The 24245-nt window shown below is 40.5% G+C and overlaps 1 protein-coding gene and 1 long non-coding RNA gene across 9 annotated transcripts in view; one reads left to right on the top strand and one right to left on the bottom strand.

Moving 5' to 3' along the window:
• ZNF521 (zinc finger protein 521) overlaps window positions 1-24245 on the top strand; it is a 230577-nt gene that overhangs the window by 191606 nt on the left and 14726 nt on the right. For all 7 annotated transcript variants that reach the window (XM_021387391.1, XM_021387390.1, XM_021387398.1 and 4 more), the window contains 2 exons: window positions 7928-8059; window positions 10697-10812. In XM_021387391.1, the coding sequence (XP_021243066.1) occupies window positions 7928-8059; window positions 10697-10812 (248 nt within the window). The remainder of the gene's footprint in view (window positions 1-7927; window positions 8060-10696; window positions 10813-24245) is intronic.
• On the bottom strand, window positions 542-7388 carry LOC110393922. Of its 2 annotated transcripts, none has more exons than XR_002435263.1 (3): window positions 7092-7388; window positions 1776-1878; window positions 542-839 (listed from the first exon to the last, which is right to left on the bottom strand). It is a non-coding gene; the product is annotated as an uncharacterized LOC110393922 (long non-coding RNA). The 2 variants fall into 2 exon arrangements; XR_002435264.1 differs by having other exon boundaries at window positions 542-636.

The raw sequence follows: 24245 nt of genomic DNA, 5'->3' as shown, positions 1-24245 counted from the left end.
CTCCATGCTGGAGATATTTTCTTGATAGCTCTAACTTTAGAACAGGTTGCATTTAGTGTATGCATCGTGAAATCACCTCTTCTAGTTCAACAGCTTGTGAAACTTGTTTTTTCTTTGTGCATACTTAAAAGTAGATATTCCTGTGCTTCTACCATTCCAGAAGTCTCAGATCATTGGGCACATACAGATATTTAATATCAAATAACAGAGAAAGTTGGCTCTCCATCTAGAAAGCAAAAACCCTACACAGTGAACAAAAATTTTTAAATGGAATGAATAATGCATTCTACATTCTTCTTAACAAATATGTGACATTTTCGTTTGTTTTTTTTTTTTTTCCTCTACAGTTTGATTAAATTGTTAATAACTACTTTCCCAGGCAATTTCTGAGCCATTCAAATTGTAATTTTACTTTCCTAGAGAAGGTTTGGTCCAAAAATCTTTCTTGTTGGGAAGAAATGGGGACTTAGCTCGAGGAAGAAAGACAAAAATCAGTCAGTCTTAATTCTGACATTGTGTTTATAACAACAGGCAGAAGCAGCATCCGATTCTTTATGCAGATGAATTAAGAGTTTTTATCCTCTGTATGGTGTGCAGAAACAGACATTTGGCAGCTCTGGAGTTTGGTTTCTTTATCTGTAAAGTGCAGATAGGAATCCATATCTCAGTGCGCACTATAAGGACGGAGGGCTCGACCTCATGCACTTTGGCAGAATTTAGTCCCATGAAAAGTCTGGAGGAGAGCCTCATGTGGCAAGAGGCCTGCTCCCTTGCCTTGGTTATGCCAGCGTTTGAAGGATTGGTCTCCAAGCATTTAATCAGTGCTCACTGAGTGCTTTCTGTAAAGGTAAACATTGAGCTGGATCATCTGTCTACAAATATCTCATACCACTCAGCTTATTTCTGCTGGTTTAAATTCCTTTTTATATCCTATGGTAAAATTGTTTCCAAAATAAGCTATATCACATGGGATTTTACTGCAGTGATATAGTGTAACCTTGTAATGTGTATAGCTAGGTGATGCAAGGCAGACTTTTTTTGAACAAATTTTAATACCTTTTTGTGGTGCAGTTACAGACAAGGAGTAGCAAATTATGCATGTCCCATCAGCCGGTGAATAGCCCTGTTGCTGAATTCCTGAACTCTCTGCTGGTAGGCAGTTGCCCAGAAAATCCTGTTCTTTGGTAGAGAGGGCATTTTCTCCATTTAAATCATTTTCACTTGAGCTGAAAACATGACAGTTATTAAGAAATAGACCCTACCAGTTGCCCTTCATATATTTTAATCCAGCTTCACTGTAGCTAGACAATTTGTGGTTTTATTGGAACATGCAAGACACATGTGGTAAGAAGAGTTCACTTACAAGCAGCCAAAGTGAGTGCAACCAAGCAAAAAAAGTGAACAGTTGGTGAAGTGAAATGCATCCCTTGCTTCAGACAAAAATACAGTGGAATGAAAGATGCAGTAGACTGGCTTTCCCTTAAGCAGATCTAATTTCAAAATCTGGCCCTGGAGAGATGAACTTTTGCTTTAATTGAGGAGGTGGATCCCAGCTCCTTGTCACTCCATCAGTCAGCACCCTTTGCTGTAGCTGTAGCAGTATGCTACAGAAGTCTGTTGTGCTCATTCTTTATGTGTATACCAAGTCTTCCTAGCTGCTGCTGCTGCTGGGAACCTGTGTGACCTGGCCTCACCATCCTCTTCCTTCTATACTGGCACATTTTCAGTGGCCAGTGTGCTTACATAGAGTCAGTCATAGCCTGTTCTCAACTTACCCTTTGGGGGCTAACATTGGTGACTCTAGGGTTTGGGATTGTTCCTTGCATCTTGTCCACTTCCGTTTTCAGGCATGAGCAGAGCTTTGCCCAAAAATTATTCCTAGGTGAAAGAAGCAAGGAGGGAGGTGTTGTTTATGTTACAATCTGTCATTATTATAGGGTAAGGGTGAAGAGAGCAGGAGTAAGGTATCAGCCCACGGATTCCAAACAATTGCCCTGAGCACTGCCGGAGAAACAAGGTTGTACTTCTGTCTTTCCACTCAATCCTCCATCCTGTCCCAATGGATACAACTGTTAGTCAGGATCTTAAAACCCGTTTTTCCATGACAGGTTCTTCTTGTGGCTGTAAATTCCAGCTGTTGTCTTCTTCCTGCTGCAGTTTACAGCTGTATGCTTTACCTTTACTATATCCATTTCTTTATCACTATATTCCCAGGCTTTTCAAGTCAGCTTCCAAAATTAGCACCACAATGGATAGTGTTTTTCATGAGGGGTTTGTTATCGTGTTTGAGAAATTGAAAATGACAAAAGCACTATTACAATTAGGGAGAAATTATGAACATGGTCCTGGAGACTTCAGTGCTGTTTCATTGCAGCTTCAAGCCTTCAAAGAAGTGTTGCGTGTTCCCTATCAGGTGAAGAAACTTGTCACTCAGTCATTTGCCATACTGAGTCCCAAGTTTCTAGCAGGAATGAGGTTGTCTCTGGTGACATGGAGATGCTGATGTGTGTGCTTACGGCCAGCAGAATTACAAAGATAAAAACAAACCCAGCACTGCAAACTAGGAAGCAGAAATAACTGCATACCCTGCAAATTGAGGTGTTGTATGGTGTGTTTTGTCCTTCCTTAGTTTTCAGTATGAGATGTAGCCAAGGGGTTAGCTGTAATCTGTGGCATTCCTTCATTACTCCTCAGATCTCAAATGTGTGCTGCAAAATTAACTTGGGGAAGAGTGAAAGAAGTGTGAAGAAAGAGAAATAGGAGAAATTGGTTTAGGGGCATGGTTTGCTTGATAAAAAGAAAATATAAGAAAATACATGATATGTGAAAGCTGTGCGTGCTTCAGACTTGAAAAAATACAAGGACTGCAGGCCATTTCATTCCTGTGTTCAGTGTGGAGGGCAGAGTTTACACTACTTCTTAGCAGATGCTTTTAAGCATGGACTCAGTCTTGTGATGATTTACCAGGAGGACATCATCATCTTTGGACCTTTGCCTATAGATTTCTGCAGAGTAGAGGAAAGAAGGACCCTCCTGGACAATCTCGAGGGTAAATAAGAGAAAGAGTTACTTATAAACTGTTACAAATTGGTACTCAGTAATGGCTGTAGTGTTGATCAGACAATTTAAGAGGGCCCCCAGTGGTTACTGACTTAACAGCTGCATGTAAGTCAGCCGCTGAACATTTGCTTGTAGCTGCTCTAGTTTTGTTTTTATTGAAGAGCAAGAAGCATAAACGTGGGACATGCAGTCTAGAGGCTGCTTAAAGGGTTTCACTTGTTAAAAGTGTGTATTGAAATGGCAGAGTCTTCCATGAAATGAACAGGTTGTGCTTGTTGATAGTAACAAAAGTGGGTCCAGGTCATCCAAAGTAGTACCTGAGGTGGTGCAGGTGGGGGGGGTCTCACTGGCCCTACAGAGACGCAGGAGCTGTGCAACAAGAGTGGCTGGTGCAAGGACAAAGGATCCTCAAATCTGCGTGTGTGCTTGGCACAAACACTGATTTTGTTTACTTTCCTAGCTGGTTATCAAGTTAGTGGCTGAGGTAATGGGCTGCACTTCAATTAAAATCTACCTATCCCATTTGTGCAAATATTAAACATTTATATGAATATTGAATGCATTTATTTAGAAATGTCTCACGTTTACATTTTCCCACAATCTGAGTAAAGATTACAAATGGAAAGTAATTTACTTATGCAGAAATTCTGCCCGCATCAAACTAAATTATCTACCAGCAGTGGGTAAACCATCCTCATCAGTGTTGCTGGGTCTTCACCATGTCCACGCTCATACCCTAGCTGTGTGAGGGCAACAGTAAGCAGGAGTTCTGTGCTGTACTATGGGTACTTTGTTTTTGCCTTCCTTATGGAATTCTTGGATCCATAATGTGAAGGACGTGCTGACTTGTTTTACGATGTACCACATCAGGGAATGCAGTGCACAGTTTTCTGTTAGATTTGGAAAAGTGCAGGCTTTATATTAAAGGTTCATTTCTTTTTCATCGTCAGCTAACTCATTTGCACTGTAATGTACTTTCCTATTCCTCCTCCTGATAGTTGCTGCTTTCATACCTATTTTACAAACCATATTTTTAGTCTAATCCATACACCAGTTGTCTAGAATTCCATAGCATTGCTTATTTCTTACTTATAACTCTTAATAAAATATAGGGCTGTGCCAACCTATTATATCCTTAATAGAATATTCTAATGGTTATTAAATCAATTGACTCTGAATTTCACTTTAATAAATGAGTCAGACAGTATTTTCCAATTACTGTCAGCCGCCACCTTTCCAAAGAGCAGATTATTTTGATTGAATTTTTTAAAGCTGTTCAGCACTTTTTTTTTCTTTTTTTTTTTCCCCCCACATAATGACAAAGAGCAGTAGCTCTGTACTGCAGGGAAGGAGAGAGTCTTGGACTGTATCTGACATTCCTGTCCATTTCAGATTTATCCCAAATGGAAACTGAAAGTGAGACATTTCACTGCACCTTTATTTATTAATGGTATCATACTACGCATTTTCATAGCACCCTATCAAATTGTTTGCTAAACATGAAGAGCGAGACAGAGGTCGGCGTGTAAACAGAGCCTTTTGCATTCTCTTTCCTCAGCTGGCACCTTTGCAAGAGCTGCCACACCCTGGCTCTTTCATGCCAGTAAGAGATAAAATGCTGGCCTTGCTTTTAAACTCTCTGTGGAGAGCAGAGCTAGGACAAGCCCTTATTCCCTCATCCTTCTACAGTGCTTGTGACCAAAACAGGCAGGCATTTTTGCACCTGCACATGTGTCTTCAGCCATTTCTTAGTCAGATCACAGTGATTTTGGAAGTCTTCCATGTACAGTAGCTAGTCCTGTGCTCTTCTCTAGCTCCTCTATCCCTCAAGTATTAAAAGTCTTAAGGGATACGAATTAGGTCAGCCTATTAAAGAAGAAATTAAAAATTAACACCTCCTCTTTAGAGATGGGTACTCTGAGAAACACAGGCTGCGTTGTCATGCCGAAGGTGATGAGAGCAAGTCAGTGTCAGAGGTTGGAATGGACGCCAACACTCCTGGCTCCTGTGCCAGTACTGTAACCTTATCTGTCTCTCTTGAATTTAAATTATGCTGGTATCACATTCCTGAGTGCAAGGACTGGAACCTTGCCCTTTGTTCTGAGGATGCAGCGCAAAGCAAGTAATGCGCAAAAATGGGTGAAAGAGAGAGTGAGGGGAGGGGGTTAAAATTCCCTGAGCTGTGAAACTTAGGAAAAAATTGTTCTATTGGTTATACAAATGTAGTCATATTTTAAATGTGGTCTTCAGAACTAGGAGAATAAAAACATTTTATTTTTAAGAGAAAGCTTAGATTCTGCACAAATGGATGTCTCTTGCCTGGGGAAGTTTCCTATCTGCCCCAGGCGAGTGGGTGAGGGGATTTTTCAAACCCTGTTTGTAAGTCAGATTTGCAACGTAGGGTAATCAAAGTGGTTTTGATGTTTGTGACCAGGAGATCACCTCACGTCTGAGTGGTACAGGAAACACAATGGGGTCACATTTAATGGGGTTCAGTTCTTCTTGAACAAGTATAAGCACTGTGTGCCTAAAATTAGTTTTGCTTCAGCATCAGGAGTGCGTGCCTTTCTTCCTACTTTTTCCTCATTAGGTAAAGTAAAAGAAAGGAAGTAAAAAAAAAACCTTTTCTCTCTTCTGTAGCTCCTTATAAAAATGTTTCTTTTTAGGAAGTCTTTCTCCCCTGAAATGTTTGAAGAAATCCCTGTTCAATGTTCCCATGCTCTAGGATGATTAGTGTGGTTCATTTACACTTTGCCAACAGTAACTCTGTGATTTGAGAATTGGCATCGATTATCTTCACCTTGACATGTGGAAGATCCTGAGATGGAGCTCCCTTTGTCCTAATTGCTTTGGCTGTGTGTATCAGCACAAACAGTTTGATGAAGAAGCTTCACCCTATAGGCTTTCTCGCCCACAATTATCCTTTTCTGGGGACTTTCACTGTCCTCAGAACTATCTGTTTTGTAATGACCATGACAAGGATTTGGGCACAGAAGAAACGATCTGATCATGTGGCAGTCTGTAGGTCCCTTATAGATCATTATCTATAAGTTCAGGGAAGAAGAGGTAGTTGAGTGTAGTTTATTGAGTCTTCGTCTTCTTTTCAGTATGCTCAGTTCTTCAGCTTGCTCACAGATGTGGGTTACCTGCTTGGAGAGTATGGTATACAGTCTGCCTCACCGAATATGACCGTCTCTCTTAGACATACAGACTGGCACGTGTCAGATCTTTTCCCTTGTGTATCCTTTCATAGTGCTTGTGTGGACCAAGCTTACTTGCACTCAACGGTAGCAAAAGCAAGGCATGCCAGAAGGGTTTGTCAGTGATGGTGGAGAACACAAAATCCCAGGCAATTCTTGAGAATCCGCTGAAACATTCCCTGATACGGAAATAATTAACATATACTTGATAAATGTTTGCTAATTCGTCTTTAGAGGGTTATGAAAGGTGTCACCTACCCAGTGTGCCCCCTGTAGATCAGAATACGTTTAGCCAATACCAGTATGACAGGTTGGATGAAGCATGTCCATCAGCAGCCTGTCGTCCTCTGCCTGCATATCCAGAGAGGCTGTGGTGGCAGAACAGCAGAGACTGACCTGAAACTTTTTCCAGGTTGATACTGAAGGCTGTTTTCAGTGGGTCCAGATGGAAATTGCTACGTGCTCACGTGGGCTGGGAGTCAGAAGTCTTGGGTGTGCTGTTGGTACCACACCACAGCATCACCAGGACCTTTTTTCAACTGACTCCTAAGCAGTGAGCATTCTGCTGGGCTTCCTTTAAGCAGACCAAGAGAACTGCTGTGTGTGGCATGGAGCACTGTACCCACAGACACATAGCCAGCAGCAAGCACTAGCCATTATGGCTACTGGTCGCCACAGGTTGCAGGGGAGAAGGTGGGCAGCCTGAGGTTGAGGTGTTCGGGCAGGCAGGGTGCTCACCTATGTGGCTCCTTCTCACCTGAGAGCCGGTGGAAAGGCACCGGTCACTCTGTGTATCCTTCCTGTTTGCTGGTAATCAAATCCTGCATTTACCTGCACGATCAATGCTGCTGGTGTCGCACACGGGTGACATACAGAAGGACCTTTTCTGAGCCATGCTGTGGGAATTGAGGCCTCTGCAGCAGGGCTGGAAGCCACCTCTCACCTAGCAACTGTTTCTAAGTAGGACACAGCCGCTGAGCGGCCTGCAGGTCCTGCAGCACCCTCAGGAAGGGACCTGGCGCTGAGGCACGGGGCTTCCCAGCACAATGGGAGGAAACGCAGGAACGGGCGGCAGGGAGTGGGAGCCACGTGGCATTGACAGGAAAGCTGTGTCAGGAAACACACGGGGACTTCCTGGAGCTGGTGTAAGGAGAAAATGCAAATACCAGGATTTGTCAGGAAGGGAGTTGGGAAAGTGGAGTGGGGGGGATGCAGGGGTGGAAAATACCTCCCCTGTTACACTGCTCACGTGAAACACTGCTGTCAGCCAGAGTGGCAAAAGCATGAGCTTGGCGTTTCCTACTTGTGGCTTGTGGGGTGGTGTGTGAGCAACATTCAATTCCTGTGCTGCTTTGGAAGGGTTCTTGTTTGTGATCAAGTGCTTCCTCTAAGAGATGCTACTTCTGGTCCCATTCATCGTTTCCTACTGAACTCTAAGGTTCTTACTTTCGTATCTGTTAGCAATTGTTTCTGGAAAAGCTGTCCTTTTAATGCCCAGTTATGCTGAAACCTTGCAGATAAACACTTTAGCAGCCATGGATGCTGAGGGGCACCCAGTTTCCTGAGCTGAGCAAAACAAAAAGCTTATTCCATTTGTCGATCATGCGTGACATGCTCTTTTGTAAGGCTCGTTGTGAATTTCACTTCTCCTCTCATTTTTCCCCCAGATGAAGGACTGAACCACGAATGCAAGCTCTGCAATCAGACGTTTGACTCTCCTGCCAAACTTCAGTGCCACCTGATAGAGCACAGCTTTGAAGGCATGGGAGGCACCTTCAAATGTCCAGTGTGCTTTACAGGTAGGAGGCAATCACTGCTTGTCTCAATCCTGCCTCCTGTGTGCCTGCACAGAACTCCCACTTATAGTAGTCCCATGTGCTGGCTTTAGGTCAGTGTGTGCTCATTAGTAGTATTGACTAGAAACCATTCAGGAAGCTGAGCGTTTTGGGAGGTCAAGCATCCATCTATAAGAATGGCATTTCAAGCTCTTCAGTTGGAACTTGTGAATTTTTTACAATTACGGAAATTATAGTCTGTTACCTTCCATGGTATCACACTCTTCATCTTCATGTTCCAAACTTGCTGATCTTACAACTGCCCATAAATCTGTGCTTTAAAGCTACTGATGTTTCATCTAAAATGATACAACGCAAAGCGGAACTGCTAGATGTTGCCTGCACAGCAACATTCTCCCCTGAATGAGCAGGAGAGCCCGCTTCTGTGTGTTTGTTCACTTCTGGTGAGAAGAAACACCCTTGTAATGTGCTTTAGAAAGCAAACCAGGCTGTCTTGCCACAAGTCAAGTTCTACTCTCCCCTGACACAGGCTCAAGCGCAGAATAATCCTCCCCAAGTCAGTGGAGTTATTCAGTAGTAAAACCCAAGTGAGAAAATAACTTGACCCAGTACAGCTAAGCACTGCGACGTTTGGGCCATAATGAGGAGCAGAAAAATGCTGTTGTTGGAAATGAAAACACATTAAAAGGATGCCTACAGAGTTGTGCATATTTTTAGGGCTTCTTAATAGAACATTTTATAAAACAGTAACCTAAAACATAAGCGTTAATATGTAGCTTACATGCACAATTTTCCTTTACAAGATGAAAATCAAAGATGTTCACAAACATGATGAAACACACTTTGGGTATTCTCACATCAGTGGCATGCTAATTCTGGAAGCCATTCAAAGTTTTTGTTCTCCATTAATGGAAGTGAAGGATTTTCACTGATAGGCAAACAGAACCTCTAATACCTTCATTTTACTCCTCTTTGTTTGGCAGCTCCCCTTCCAATAAAACCTAAGTACATGCTACAGAGGAAAATGAAAGTTGCGTACTTTGTCCCTCAGAATCAGTAATCACTGATGAATGTTACCTCAGTTTCCACACATTTCTGCAGGTTATAAAGTTAAAAAAATAGGTAGTTCATCTTCATTGCACTGATTATAACCATAACATTTGAGCATGGATAGTACAGCTGTAAGCGGTTTGCCTATCAGGAATCTCTGTACAATATTTTTTTCAGTTTGTCATTTTTTTGTCTTTCAGTTTTGTTACTGATTCTACTATTTTTTTTCCTCTTGCCTTTGTGTACATGCTATGAAGTAATCTTTTTTTTAGCGTAACACCATGGGTCTTAGATTTCCAAGTTTGGGGGAGCTGTAAAGGCAATATAAAAACTTGCATCTGTAAGGAGTACCCATTGACAATTCTCCATGTGAGCTAGATTCCTGATAAAAGTAATCCTTTAATGTTTGAGCCAGTAGCCTTGTAAAATGTGTTAAAGAGTATGGAGATAAGTCGATTCCAATCTGTGTGCAACGCTTTTTCCTTTTTGCTGATGGGGTAAATAGGCACCAAGCATTAATCATAAACAATGGTGTTTTATTAGCGATATGCTATGAAATTATTTCAGCATGTCTTGCTAGAATATTAACAAGAACTAAAAATCCCCAATATTAGTTTTATATGGAAAATGGAATCTGAGTCCCTTTTTTCAGGGTAATGAGAAATGTGATTAAAATGTATGACTCAGAACAACAATATTCTGATATTTTTTGTTGCCTTGCAATTAGAATAATTTTAATGATTAGGAGTGGAGTCAAAGTCAAGTGCCAGCATCTTTAATAAATCCTTTCCCTGCCTATACAGATTAATATTGTAGATGCAAACTTTTTTAGGTCACAGTGCACCAGGCATCCATCAGAAGTCAGTGCTGCCAACCCAAACACTGCCTCTGGCATATACAATTTAATTATTAATAGTATGTCTCCTAGGTAAACTGTTACACAGTCTTAGGGCCTTGTTTTGTAGTCATTAAAATTGAACATGTTTATATTATTGAAACCCTTGCATTCAGTGTGTAGGCAGAGTTGATCTTAAAGTATCCAAAGAGAATTTACCTGCAGTTCTGTTTCACATTTATAGACATTGCCCCAGTGTAGCTGTGGGATATAATTTTTAGCATTAACACATTTAAATACAGAGCTGTTTGTTAGCTTTAACTTTAGGCAAACACAGTAAACAGGACTTGGGCACCTATGCTTTTCAAACCTGTTGGTTGCTAGGAAATAAGTTAGTATGTGTTCAATCAAAGTGCAGTAAGCATGAAGAAATAATTCTGAAGAGAAAATGGTATTTTAAAATCTTTAAATTTAAACGTCACTCGTCCTGTTAGGGTCTCCTTTTGCTTCTTTCTTTTAAATTTCTTTGGAGCCTAACATCTATTTCAATTCATTTAAAATGAAGAAGGATCACACTTCACAGTTAAATAGAGTTTGTTGGTACCCTTTATAGCAGCAGCATAATGTGAAATTAGAGTATGCAAGCTTAATTTTACCTCTTGGAATTGCTGAGTGTTAATGGGAACTTGTTTATAAAAAATACTTCACTTGCAATATGAAATAATGAAAAGCTCATTGTTTGTCTATCATTTCAGTGTTTGTCCAAGCAAACAAGTTGCAGCAGCACATTTTCTCAGCCCATGGACAAGAGGACAAGATCTATGACTGCACACAGTGTCCACAGAAGTTCTTCTTCCAAACAGAGCTGCAGGTACACACTTGTTACCTGGGGGTTATTACAGCATTATGTATTTGGTAGATGAGTTCATAGCTTCGCTTGCCATGACCTCCTCTAATACTTCCTCATCATCAGGATGGGAATGAAGGAAGGATAAGGGAAATTGCAGGTAATTCAACTCACACTGCTTCAAAAAGCTGCTGGCAGAAAATCACCTATTACAGACCTGAATTCTGGGAGGCACCTTTGGATTCTTTCTCTGTATATCATTGCATCTCAAGATATTCTTGAAGAGAGAGGAAATGGCATCCTATTTTTCTGTTAGTTATCCATAAAACATTTACTCAAGCAGTGAAATTGGAAATAGTATATTCTTCTGCCACAAAAACTAAGCACTGATGTGGCAGTGTAGGAATGGGGAAAAAAAGAGACAATTTATCTTGATTTACCTGCTGGCCAAACCCATTTCCCATTAATCTCAACTTAGTGGGGAAAAAAAAAAATATATATATATATATATACAGCCAAGCAAGTGTTACACTTCTGTCTCGTCTGCTGTTTGTTGGACCTGTGGCATGTTTATAGTAGTTTATTAATGAGAACAAAAGAACAAAGAGAGAAGAAAATAAATGCCAAAAAAAATCTGAAAACAAATTTGGGTGAAGAAATTATTTACTCCATATTAATATCTGAAGTAGCTTGTCTTGTGAGGAGAGGTGATAGTGTGTATTCCTGATGTGGTATTATATTTTGAGACAGCAGCAGAAAATTATTTCTAAATTATTTTAGTTTACATTGAAATATTAAATTGGGTTAACAGAGAAAAAGATTTCAGTGTCTCTGATGATCTGTAGAGATGGAGCCAGGAAAAGTATTTGTACTATTTGCACAGTAAAGCAGCCCTTCCTCTGCCACCTGCCATGTGATTTTTATACGGAATTAAAGAATTTTTCAACACTCAAGTATTTTTTTAGTAGTTTTTAATATCAGATGCCTGCATGTCTAAGTCTTTTGACTGGGTGGAATGTCCACAACTAATTTTGCTTTGCATGAGAGTTGTATTTCATCTCATCAGCAGAGGCTGGTGAGGCATGTGCGTCCATATGCTCATTTTGTATTGCAATTACTGAATGTTTTACATGCTGAAAACCTGATACTAATATTTGGTATGATGATATGAGATACTTCTTTGAAGAAAAAGGAAATAAGAGAATTTAAGCCATGCAACAATTCATCATGAAAGAAATTGATGTTTGTGTCAATTGTATTGTATTTTTCTTTTTTTAAAAACTCCATATTTATGCTTAAGAGCAATAAGGAAGAAAGTCTTTTTCATAGCCTTCCTTACCCTCTGTCTTGCTGTAGGTCATCTGGAGCATCGTATCTGTGGCACTTCAAAGTGCCTGTGCTGTATCTTCTATTTTAATAGATCCAAACCTGTTTCATTTTCTGTCTGTATCAGGTGTTAGTGCAAGCTCTTACTAAAGTGAAAGAAGAGGACAAAGAACAGAAAAGATTAAGTTAAATGTTTATGGGAAAAAAAATAGCCATTCATAGTGGTGGACAGGAAGATAGAAAACTGAGTTTTGAAGTCAGAAAATGGTCTGGGTTTTATAGATAGTTATTGTGTTTGTGGGAAAAAAATAAAGTAGAAGCTGGGTGGAATGAGGAAAGGTCAGAAACTCATTCTGTTGTATTTGTTTCAACCACAGCATGGGTTGGTTTTTTTTTTTTTTGAATCATGTTCTTTGCCTTCTTTCAGTCAATATGTTTGTGGTGTTGGTTAGTTTTTAGTTTTGGGGTTTTGTCTTTGTTGTTGTTGTTATTTTTTGCAGGGTTACTTTGCAAAGTATCCCCAGTAAGGTGAAACTTCTTCAGGAAGAAAACACTTAAATGTTTTTGGCTTACTAATTTTCACAAATTCTGTTGTTCATCACTAATTAGTCAAAATGCAGAAGTATAGAGAAGTAGAGAGATCAACAGTGTCTGAAAAGAGAAAGGAGAGATTGCTAGGGAAGGCAGACTAAAAGGAAAAAAATGATATTAAAAAAATAGGAAGAAAGATGGTGCAAGTGTGCAAAAGAAGATTGTAAAAAGAAACAGGAACAAGAGAATAGAAATGAGTTTTATCAGCAGAATTTAGACTGAGTTTAAAAAAATGCAGAATAAGTAACTGGATTGTGGAGATGCAAAATATACAGAGATCAGTGTGTAATAGTGGCACATAAGATCACCTCCTTGCTAATCTGTCTCCCTAAAATACGATCTCATTTCAAAATACATAGGGTTCCAAGCAGCTGCCTTCTGCTTTTTTTACTATAATAAAAACACATGTTTTTCCACTCAAAATTCAACCCTGCTGAAGACTCAGGGCAGGGTTTTGCTGCCTCCATATAAGCCGAGTTCATTAAAACTTCAGTGTAACTGAAGCACCTGGTTTTCTAGTGAAGGGCACAGAAGGATGTCCCCACAGAGAGACAAACTGTGCTCTACATTGGCTAGGTGACAATCAGTGTGTTGGTTGTTCCATCCTGCAGAAGGCTCTTAATAGACCGTATCTCCATACCCCTAGAGACAGCTTCTCTCTGGCTTATCTACACTGGCAAAAAGGGAAACGTATTCATTTTCTTATTCACTTAATTCATTATGTTCATTGTTTTCATTAACTCGGGTAGCCCCACCCCAGTTGAGAACACATTATATTTAAAAATGTTGTTCCACAGTGCCATTCGCGTTTGCTGGGGTCACTGACTTGCTGCTTTTACCTCCAGTTACCTACCCAGGATGGTGAAAGAGCAGCAAAACACGTAGGCAGAGCAGTAGGTACTGACTTTTGGAGTCTGCTTTTACTGAAAATACACTGATCTCAAGATCTCATTTAAAACCTCTTCTAGGAAGCACTGCTTTGTTCAGGCTGTCTACCAGCTGAAGCAGTGGAATCTTTGGCAACTAGCCTCCGGCTTGTGTTTCTCTATCCTTTCACATTATCGTGGCTTGTGTTGGGGCTTGCAACGTAACAGTGTATTTATGCCCTCTAACAGGAGCAGTTTCTTGCTTTTAATTTAAACATGCATCTAAAGTGCATCTCCCATGCATGAGAGATGCTAATCATCTCAGATTAGAAACCATGGACAGCACTCCATGGCTGTAGGGCAGAATAAGAACATGAACAAGACAGAGCAGAGCAGAACACAATAGCATAGGAGCCCTATCTTTGTGTATAGTACAGATAATCAAAAGGAATGAATTCAGGGGTACAGAAAAGAAATGTGTTATAATGATGCTTGACTCGGTTTTGGCCCAGTGTGACTCTTTGCCTTCTTTGCTTTTTATTTTCTAACTCCTGTTCCTGGAAAAGCAGGCTATAGGAAAATAAATCCCCACATGCTACATTCATCTCACCTCAGGGAAGTTAGTGTCTCCTCACTACCAATCTTCACCAAAAAGAAAAAAAAAAAAAAAGAAAAAAAAAACACAAAAATCGCCATAAAAAGTATCGCTCTTCTTAGAGATTTTCATACTTCACTCCAGACCTTTGCTAGAAACTCAAGACAATCTCATAGTTCCAAGTTCTGGTAAGAACAGAGAATAAATCTTCAGCCTGAAAATCAAGCCTGCAATGTATTACTCCATCTTTAAGTTAAAATAATGAGATTTTATATGAATTTGCATTTTGCTTTATGATCTTCTAACGCTTGTGCAAACTGTTCCAAATGGAAGTCTTTATAAATAGTAAGATAATGAATTTGTTTTGTTATACTGATGCTTAGACTGTTTGGGGCAGGTGCTATACTGTCCAAAGAGCAGCAACAGACTAACTCTGCATTCCAAAGAGTTTACACCCAAACAGGTGAAGAATAGCAGGAGAAACAAAGGTGTAGATAAGTATAGTAGCTGATGCAAGTACATGCAGCAGTTTGGTGGCCCACATGAGACCAGAAACCTGGTGTCCTAAGCCTATATCACTGCTATCTACCTCTCTAGTCTCTCTCGGATTGCAAATTTAATTGGTAAAATATGTGCATTTCTCAGAAAAAAAACAAAGAAACTAATTTTAATCTTTTTTTTTTTTTTTGAGATTTTACTATCTCTCTAGAAAGGAACCAAATGGAAACTTTTTTATAATGGAGCTATATGTTTTAAGAGTGTTCTGACGCTCTTAAGACTGTTTTGAATTTTCATACTTAAACATGTGCTCTCAGTCTATGTGCTATATTTACACTTCTGAAATTAAGTTGAAAAAGTATGTCCGTAAAAATGTTCATTCTTTAGAATGGAACACTTTTAATAAGACATGCTTCATAGAATGAGGGCTTTTCAGAAATGGAGTCCTCGAAAAAAAAGCCTGTAATGATTTTTAAAATCAGAAATATGTCTGATATAGTTATTGGATAAGGAAGCAGCAAGGTGTGTGTCCTTACAGAGTGCGTAGATGTCTCCAAGAAGTTGAGATTCTCGTGCTGAGTACTGGAAGCATGACCATGCAGCTTTCTATACAGATAAACAATTTTCTTCAGCCATCATCCATTCTACTGAACTTTTAATTAATAAGGAAGAAAAGAAACTTGTAACTAATTTAACTTAATGTTGAATTTTCAGTAAATCATGATAAAGTCATTTGAGCCTATTAAAACTTCCTTTTCTTATTGTCATGCTATTTCCAGTGCCTGTTTCTTTTGCTTTTGTCTTCAAACTTCATTGTTTGAATGGATGTTAGTGCTTCCCTTGTGCCTGATGAGAAGTAGCCACTCTGTCCTATTGTTTCCAGCCCTAACGTTCCTTCCATAGCCAACACAACATACCTCAGTGTTTATAGGGAGTCAGGAGATGCTCTTACAGTGTATTATGGTTCAGAATGAGTGAGTTCATTTTAGAATTTTTTTGGTGTTGCTGGGTCATTGAGGTAACAATGCTTAGTAGTAATGCAGCATAATTGTATGGGATCATTTTTGTATCAGTGATGCTAGCTAGTTCTGAATATAATACCAGCCAAGATTACATGGCCTCCCAAGTCCATTTTGCCCAGTACAAAAATTGTTTCTCTTTTTAGTGAATTAGAGCATTTACTTAACATTTAACTAATAATTAGTTATCGATGGGGTAGTTAACTGTCCCCCCTCTACAGACATAAAAACTAGGGCAAGAAATAATTGTATCAGCAGTTACTTCCCATCCTGTTGGAAGGGGACCTGGCTTCAATGACTCACACCCTTGCTACTTCCCATCTGGAGTCCATCAGCACAGAACACCTGGCACAAAGCCATTAGCCTGTAGGACATTCCAGCTAATACAGAGAGCTGCCACACCGTTCCTCAGTAGCAGTAGTAGGAGACCCAAAGCAAATTCACCCTGTTCTCTTGGTGCCTCTCTACACTGCCTGCCTACACGTTTGACCAGTTGTTCTCAGAGACTCCATCCTTAGTATTTTTGGTGGCCTCGGTCCAGCACATCTCCAAGATCATCTGAAAAGTTCTTCCCATTTGGTAACTGCTTGACAGCCTTGCTTTGTGAGTGTTTTCATCAAAGAGCTGAAGCTTACTTTGCACAGGAGCAAAGAACCTTCTTGTAGGCTGGCCCAGGAATGCAGAAGAGACTTCCACCACAGTTAGATATTACCACAAATGTCCTCAGCTTATGCTTTCAAGAGCAGGGCATCTCTAGGTGCCAAAGGCTCCTTTCTCTCATACAAATATGTACCTGAATGCAGATTTCTGAACCTCCCCCAAAACCCCAATCCACAACAGAGCTCCTTCCAAACTGAAATACACAGTTCCTTCCCGAGGGAAAGGATGAAAGAAAGAATGAAGCACTCATAGCAGATGTTATTCGTGTTGTTTAAAACAGCAGGAGAACATTCTCAGCTCCTGGCGCAAGCAGCTGAGAGTGGGACTTAGGTGAACCAGAGCAAGGTAAAGGCAGCATTGGAAAGTGTCCAGAAGTTTTAGGTAGCTTTATGTATGACCCTCTCTGGATGTCCAGGTTGAAACACTTTCAAGTTCCATGGGTAGCAATGTTGAAACTAATATACCAGTCTTTACCTCTTTTCTTTAAGGGTTAAATTTGCCAAAGACCCCTTCATTGTAAAATGCTCCCAAAGATCTCAACATTTTGAAACAGCTTTAAAATACCTTTGATCTGAGCTGGAGCAGAACTGAGCAAACTCTTTGCTATTGAAAAAAACAGGAGTCTTGACTGAGACTACTACTGGAAACGGTAGCAGAGCTGTGATTCAAACCCTATATTCTGTCATACTGGGGGGCAGCTAAAGAAAATCGGTAATAAACCTGGGCTGGGGTTGCCTCCTTGTGGCAGAGGCTTTCTGGGGGCCAGCTGGGAAAGAGATTGTTGTGGGAATAGCACCAGCCATAGCAGCAATGGCACCTCTACCTCCAGGTAGGAATTGTTTTGCCAATGACCCCAAGAGGATTGAGTCTGTGCATGTGAAGGTCCCAACGGTGAGTCTTGCATGACAACAGGGAAGGCATGAATAATTTATACTCTTTACACAAAAACAGGGATAAAACTTTCAAACCTGCAGGTGAAGTTACATTTTCAAGGATGTTTTCTTCACAAGGAAAAGGCCTCAAAACATTTTTTTAAGTGAAATTGGAGATTAGCTCTGGCATTTCTAGGTCTCCGAACTCTTAGGGTGAAGAGAGGAACAGAGATGCTGGCTTTCTAGGCCCCAAAGGCCAGGAGCCAGCAGGGAATAACTTTGTCAGCTCTTCTTAAACAGAAGCCTACCTGAAATCCAATTAACAATCAAAGCTTTAGGCCAACATTTTTAAACTCAATGGCCTATTTCTGAGAGGGTGCTGAGCACCTCCAGCTGCAGTTAAGGTCAGTGCAAGAAACTGGTGCTGAGTACATCAGGAAATCAGGTCAAAAATGCCTGAAGATAGCAACCTTGTTAAAAGCATGGGTGCTGTGCAGCAACAGCCACCATTTAAGGTTTCTGCAAAACACTTTTAATGCTTAAATAGAGGCACCAGGTTCAGTAATGTTGGCCTTAGTCTTTAGCAGGTTCCTTTTGTCAGAGCAAATGCCTGGGAGTCGGGTGAGCTGGATTCAGTTCCGGAGTCTGGTACTGACTTGCTCCTCTTAACCATGCATCCTCTTCATCTAGTGAGGGAGGATGATGATAACAATATGTGTGCCAGAGGTATTAGGAATGTAATTAATGCTTATGATTTGAGGGAACTAGGTAGAGAGAGCTGCATGTATTACAAGTATTACCAGTTTGAGTGCTTTGTTTCCTGAACCCTTACAGAGCTTTCTGCTTGAAAGAAAGTATGTGTACATTAGCATGCACCAGTGTGTGCACATAGGGTGCATGTATGCAGGTGATTGTATCAACTGCATTTTATTTCTCTAAAATAAATTTGTGCTCAAAAAGAGTCCCTGGAAATTCTCAAAACCATATCAGATAAAGAATATCTTTATGTCTTGAAAGATTTAAAACGTCCAGGTTTGTATTCCTGGGACCTGAGACTTCGTTCTCTAGAAGGGAGAATTACTTCCTTTGCAAATTTTCTCAAAAATGCAATGAAGAGAAGTGTGGGGGAGGCACTTGCGCATTAGCTCTTTAAGGACATAGCTTCAAAGTGTTTCCCCTCCAAGTCTTTTGCTTCAATGTCAAAGTTTAAATACAAAAAAAAAAAAAAAAAAAAAAAAAACCAACTTTGAATTCCCTTCCAGCAGTCACTTCCCCCCTGGAGATCCAGGAGTGTTACAGCCATGTTAGGTTTTTCATGCGGTAATTCTTTTCCAAATAAGAAATTTCCAGGTTTGGAGCTCTTAGTTCACTGGCCTTTGATTGGCCTATTCAAATGTAAACACTCTTTGTGAGTAGTTCATTAATCCATGAATATTTACGGCACAGTGCAAAGACCACCAACTCCCAAGTGACAGAGTTTTATAGGGACCATTTTGATTTAACTAAATAGTGATTGACAGTAGTGATGAGCTGAGTACTACCGGTTCATACTAGTCTACACGTTCTCCATATACTTGTAAATCTACATCCAACAATCAACCTGTGAAACTTTCTGTGCTGTTTCCTGTAAATAAGCAGGAAACAATGAGTTCACATCTCCTGTACGTTCCTCTTCAATGGTCTAGAACAGTTGAATCGCAATTATGGTTTGTGTTTTCAGATACTGAGATGATATTATTGATTAAATTATGGAATTAACTGACAAAGATGGCATACCAGTTAAATGATGAATATTGCCTTTTAATAGTTCATTTTAATCTTGAAAATGAATTCAGACTTACGGAACAACAAAATAACAAAAGAACAAGAAGCTAAATATAACGTCCAAATAAGTGCTGACCTATGCCCACAAAATGCCCATACAAAAATAAGCAGAAATATATATATATTCCTTCTCTTTCAAGAGGGATAGTCATACTTAAATGTGTGTATACTTGAATATATGTTCCTATTCTGCCTACTCCTTCCTGTTTAGGTTGTTATATGCCTTTTGTTTTGCTTTATTTATAGGTTTGGTTCTGTTTTGAGTGTTGGTTCTGGGTTTTTTTGTTCATTTTTGTAAAATACATATTATCTATTTTTGAAAAAAAATCGATTGCAACAAAAAAAAAGTTAACCCATAGTTTGGGTCTGTTCACCTCATTGTCTGGTATGATCGATATTAAATATGTTTTGAAGAAACAGAAAATATGGCAATTGTCATGACTGCAAAGACTGTGTCATGCAAATATTAAGTGAAGTTTGTTGTCTCCAGTCTGAAAGCAGGAAACACTGGTGATCAGAGGATAATCTCCACTTTCCTTTGTCTTCTTAAGAGTTGATTCTGAAACATAAAAATGGTGTTATATGCCAACATTAATGTTAGGGTTTCTGATAGTTTTAGCTAATGGAACAGCACAGTGTGCAAGATTTCAGCCCAAAGAAGCAAATCATAAGTTGATGCAGAAAAGAAAACACATAGAAAGGCAGGAGAAGAGGGAAACAAATGGCAAAGGAGTAAAAGCAGGAAAGAGATTATGGGGCAAAGAAGGAAATTAGATAGAAATAATAGTGCTTACAAGGTCAATATTTTTCTGCTGAGTGATACTGATAATAATGATAAGACACTTGTAAAAATAAATTGTGATAATAACAAGGAAAAGTTCAGTTATTACATAAAGGCCAATTTCTAACCTCAGTCCTTAAAGAAACCTCTGTGAATATCATGGAGTTCTATTGCAGATTGAGGGCAAGGAAAGCAGTGCATTTATTCCCTGACCCACAAATAATCATTAGAAATGGAATTCTGCCCTTTGCTGAAAATGAGTTTTTATCATCTGTGCCCTGAACATTTCAGCCCACACCTCGTCATTAGTCAGATCAGTTGGCTGATACACCTGGAGTAAGCAGAAGAAATAAGCACTGTGTTTTCATTTGAATAATTTCCCTGGTAGATCAGCTCCGTTCTCTTAATTGTCCATCCATTAATTTCTTGCTAATGTAGTTGATCTCGACGACTGATTTTCTGTGCTGAACAGGAAGCACCACTTCTTCATTCTAGGATGCATTCCTTCCTACGACTGCCCTGCTGTTAGCTACCAGTAGCTGCCATTATATTATCTTTCATCTGGCCCAGAGCTGACAACAGATGGCCATCTCCGGGACTGCCATCAGTGTGACTTTATGAAGCATCCAGCTATGGTGTACTGAGGAGCTTCACGGCCAGTTCTGCAAATCTGCCTCCCTTCCCCCAGCCCTCTGCTGGCCCCCCTCCTTCCGTCCCCATGAATACGCTCCTCGTTCCTGGCTCCACTCTCCACTGGTCTTGCAGATTCCCAACAAGCAATGGCACAAACGCTATGGCTGGAAGCTTGCCGCTTGAGATCTGCCCCCTCTTTCCACCATAGTGCCAGCAGAGGGTTGCCATGGCTCTCATATACCCCAGCATCCTCACTCCCCCTTGATTTTTCAGTGCACAGGCAAAGGGGCTCAGCAGCAACAGACCTGCCACCCTCTAGGATCTGCAGTCTGATCTTCCCATCTTCTTCCATCACTGAGCTTAGCTTGGGAGCCCTGCTTCTCCTCAAACTCAGGGAGTTGGAGAGAGGGGGGATGTTTGATCTTGGTTTCTTTACGTTCTGTAAGACATGCTGCCAAACCGAGGTTGGAGTATATTAAGTGTGAAGGAAGGTAAAATATCGATTAGAGACACAAAATGGAGAAAAGTAGAGAATTCACAGTCATCCTGATTCCATTGACATGTTAGATCATTTGGAAAAGCAACTGGGCAGCTGCTGTGCGTTTTGGAAACAGATATACTGTTTGCTCTTGACAGAGTTTTCTAAAGCAAGATACCTCCGGAGCTGAACCTGTACTTTAAGAGAAATTCACATTTGTATCCTTTATTGTGGTATTTGCAGCAAGTCTACAGCTAGTAACAGTCTCTGCCCTGAAGCTATGAAGGAAGAAGGCTCCATTGTTGAAGAGAGAGCAGCCTCCCTTCCCTATGAAAGGCTGAGGCACGATAGAGAAGATGAATAGTGCTTAAAAGCAGTGCTTGCAGTGCTGTCATTTAGAACGGGGAACACTGAGGATTTGAACGAAAGTGAAAGGCATGGTAAATGAATCCTTTAAAATTGGTCAAATTTTCAGCCACCTAAAATAACAAGTTTTCTCCATTGATAGATCCATTGAGTAGGAGGAAAGTTGGGAGGGGATGAATTCCCCTAGGGAGGAGGTGCAGATAGTTTGTGAAAACAAGGTGTGGTCAGTGATTCATAGAGAGACACATCCAGGAAACTCCAGTAAACAGCAGCAATCTTGGCTCAAAAGTGGTGGCTTTCCCTTTTTTTTTTTTTTTTTAATTTCTTTCTTTTTCTTTTCTGAGAGCACCGGCATCGTTAGATCTCTCCTTTCCAAACATTAGTCAAAAAGACTCGGATGCAGATGGCTGCACAACTGGAGCTGTTCCTTACAAAACCCCAACCAGGAGGAGCAGCTTTGAGGTTTAGTTTTGCTACCTGCTATCGGGGTCAGGTTCACCATGATCAGACTGAGACTGAGATATGATTTGGGGTGGAAAAAGAGTGCATTTTTGTAGGCTCTCATGATTTTTTATTTAAGTAGAGCTTCCTTTGTGCTCACAGCTGAAATGAATGTCCTCCACCCTGTTAACAAGAGGGAAAGAGATGATTCAGGCCTCATGAACCAACACTGCTGTGTTAAATGCATTTCTACGTGCAGCTTTAGTTGTTCAGCTGTATTGTTATAGGCTCGTTTTGCAGCAGAATCTCTGGACATAGGCACTGATTGTGAGCGTAGTCCGATCATCTGCTTGGGGGTGCTCTGTGTCAGTGCATACGCTGCTTCTCCCTATACTTTGTGTGCGTAGATGTGTGCTATGTAATATAAAGAAGCCAAGGTATTGTAAAATATTAGTGGTGCATTTTGCTTTGCTTTGAGTTTGTAAAGGTGAAAGGTGACTGTGCAGGAAAATGGAACAGTATATTTGCTGTGAGACAGGCACTAAGAACTCACTCCCATGCTCAGTTATAATTCATGACTGTACTGGTGGGAAGCCCTTATCCCTCTGTGGAGTTAATGCATCTCTACTGTAGCCTGCTGAGAGCACCCTGTGTCCCCTCCCACCATCTGTGCATTCACTTGCGTGCTTTCTCTCTCTCTGCTGTGAGATCTCTTGGTGTTAAAACTGTCAGACTACTACTGCCTGGTAAAGGTGGCTTTATGATGTGTATTAATGTTGAATTGTCATTTAAAGGGTGAGGAGGTAGGAAAGGGATATGTTACCATTTGTTTTAAGCTCTCGCTCAAAAATGCTGACGAGCAAATCGAAAGGTAAATTTGTTTCTTCAGACAGCAAACAGCTTTGAACAGTGTACAGAAAATTCCACAATGTAGGGTAAGACCTATTAAAGGCAAATGCATCTTTGTTCCCAATCCGAGCATATTTTGCTCTTTCTTGGTGCAGGAGATCTCTGTTTTCCATGTCATGATTTGAACCAATGGCATTGTAAATGGAATAATATTTATTTACCCATCAGCTGGCTTAGCTGACAACAGTTTTGTTTTCTAAAAGTTGATCTGCCCTTTTAACAGAAACGCTCTCTTGCAGGTTGCAAGTTAATTACTTCTATGCTACCCGAGACATGAAATTCATGTGTGCTCTAAGCTAGCACAATCTTACTTAAATAGGTAGGATAGAAAAATTTGTTATTATTATTGCCGTAAGGCACTGCCAGAAGACCGGTAAGACTGTCTAGCTTAGAAAGAACTGAACTTCTTTCACAGAGGTTTGAGATGATGCTTTATCAACCTGGCACCTTGCTGTGTGGCTAGATATTAGACTCAGAATATGGCTAAAGGACCATGTAGCTGACTGTCACAGCAATATTAATTTGCAGGGTTTCATGAATGTAATCTTATGTCGTCTGTTGTTTGTATTCCTTTAAAACTTATAAATCAAATCCAGACCTGGAATACCAGTGTATGATCTTAACAGATGTGCTGCCATAAGGGACGTGCTAGGTTATAAACTACAGAAATGATCTTTCTATATTTCAGATTCCTAACTCATTCCAGGGAGATTCGGGAACCACAGGAGTGAGGTGGAAGGTCGTGCGTTAGGACGGTAGCACCCACCACCCAGCACTTGACGTTTGGTGTAATTGTCAGGAAACCCACATCTAATGGTTTTGTTATGCAGTTGTAGCATCCTGCCGAAGTTCCAGAGCAAAAGTAGGGCAAGGATGACTTCAGTAGCTCTGTGTCCAGGTTTTCTTAGGTGAAAGATCACTTTGAGATGACACAGCTGAGTAGTCAGGCTGAAATCCTGGTTGGTATTTTATTAATTTTGCACCGAGATAAATCCTGAAATTCTGACAAACTCTGTGACAGGTGAAATTCCTTCTTGCAGAATCTGCTCAGCAAGAGGCTGCTCATTTCGTTCTGTTCGGAGGCAGGCAACAGGAGGGCAGCTTTATAATCAGCCCTCAGCGGACCCCCAGCCGCCCCAGAGCCTTGGACTGATTGAATAACTCCTGGGCCTCTTCCCCTAGGCCTCCATCAGCAGGGGTCCTGTGGAAAGCAATCTCCCGCAGACTGGCACTGAAGTGAGCTTTAAACTACTATTTTCTGCTCTCCAGAGGAGCCTGGAGTACTAAAAGATAGATGGACTGCAGATATTTTATGAGAAACTGTCAGAAGAAGAGCAGAGTAAATGTTTTTTTTCCTCCTTCTTGGAGTCACACACGCTGCAGCGCTGTAGAATTTTTCCCAGAATCTTTTGCTGCTAAAGTTTGAAATTAATTGGTTGCTAACCTTAATTTCCCCCCTCCGCCTCCCTCTTCTTTCTCTTTCTTTTTTTTTCCCTTCCTCCTCCTTCTTTTCCTTTTTTTTTTTTTTCTTAAATATTCACTCGGAGGCCCTTTGCTTAACCACAGTTGCAGAAAATCAGTACCATTTGCACTGAAAT

Source organism: Numida meleagris, chromosome 2 (genome assembly GCF_002078875.1).
Source record: "Numida meleagris isolate 19003 breed g44 Domestic line chromosome 2, NumMel1.0, whole genome shotgun sequence".
Classification (NCBI taxonomy): domain Eukaryota; kingdom Metazoa; phylum Chordata; class Aves; order Galliformes; family Numididae; genus Numida; species Numida meleagris.
The sequence above is the reverse complement of the archived record's forward strand: the minus strand, read 5'-3'. Positions and strand labels throughout refer to the sequence as shown.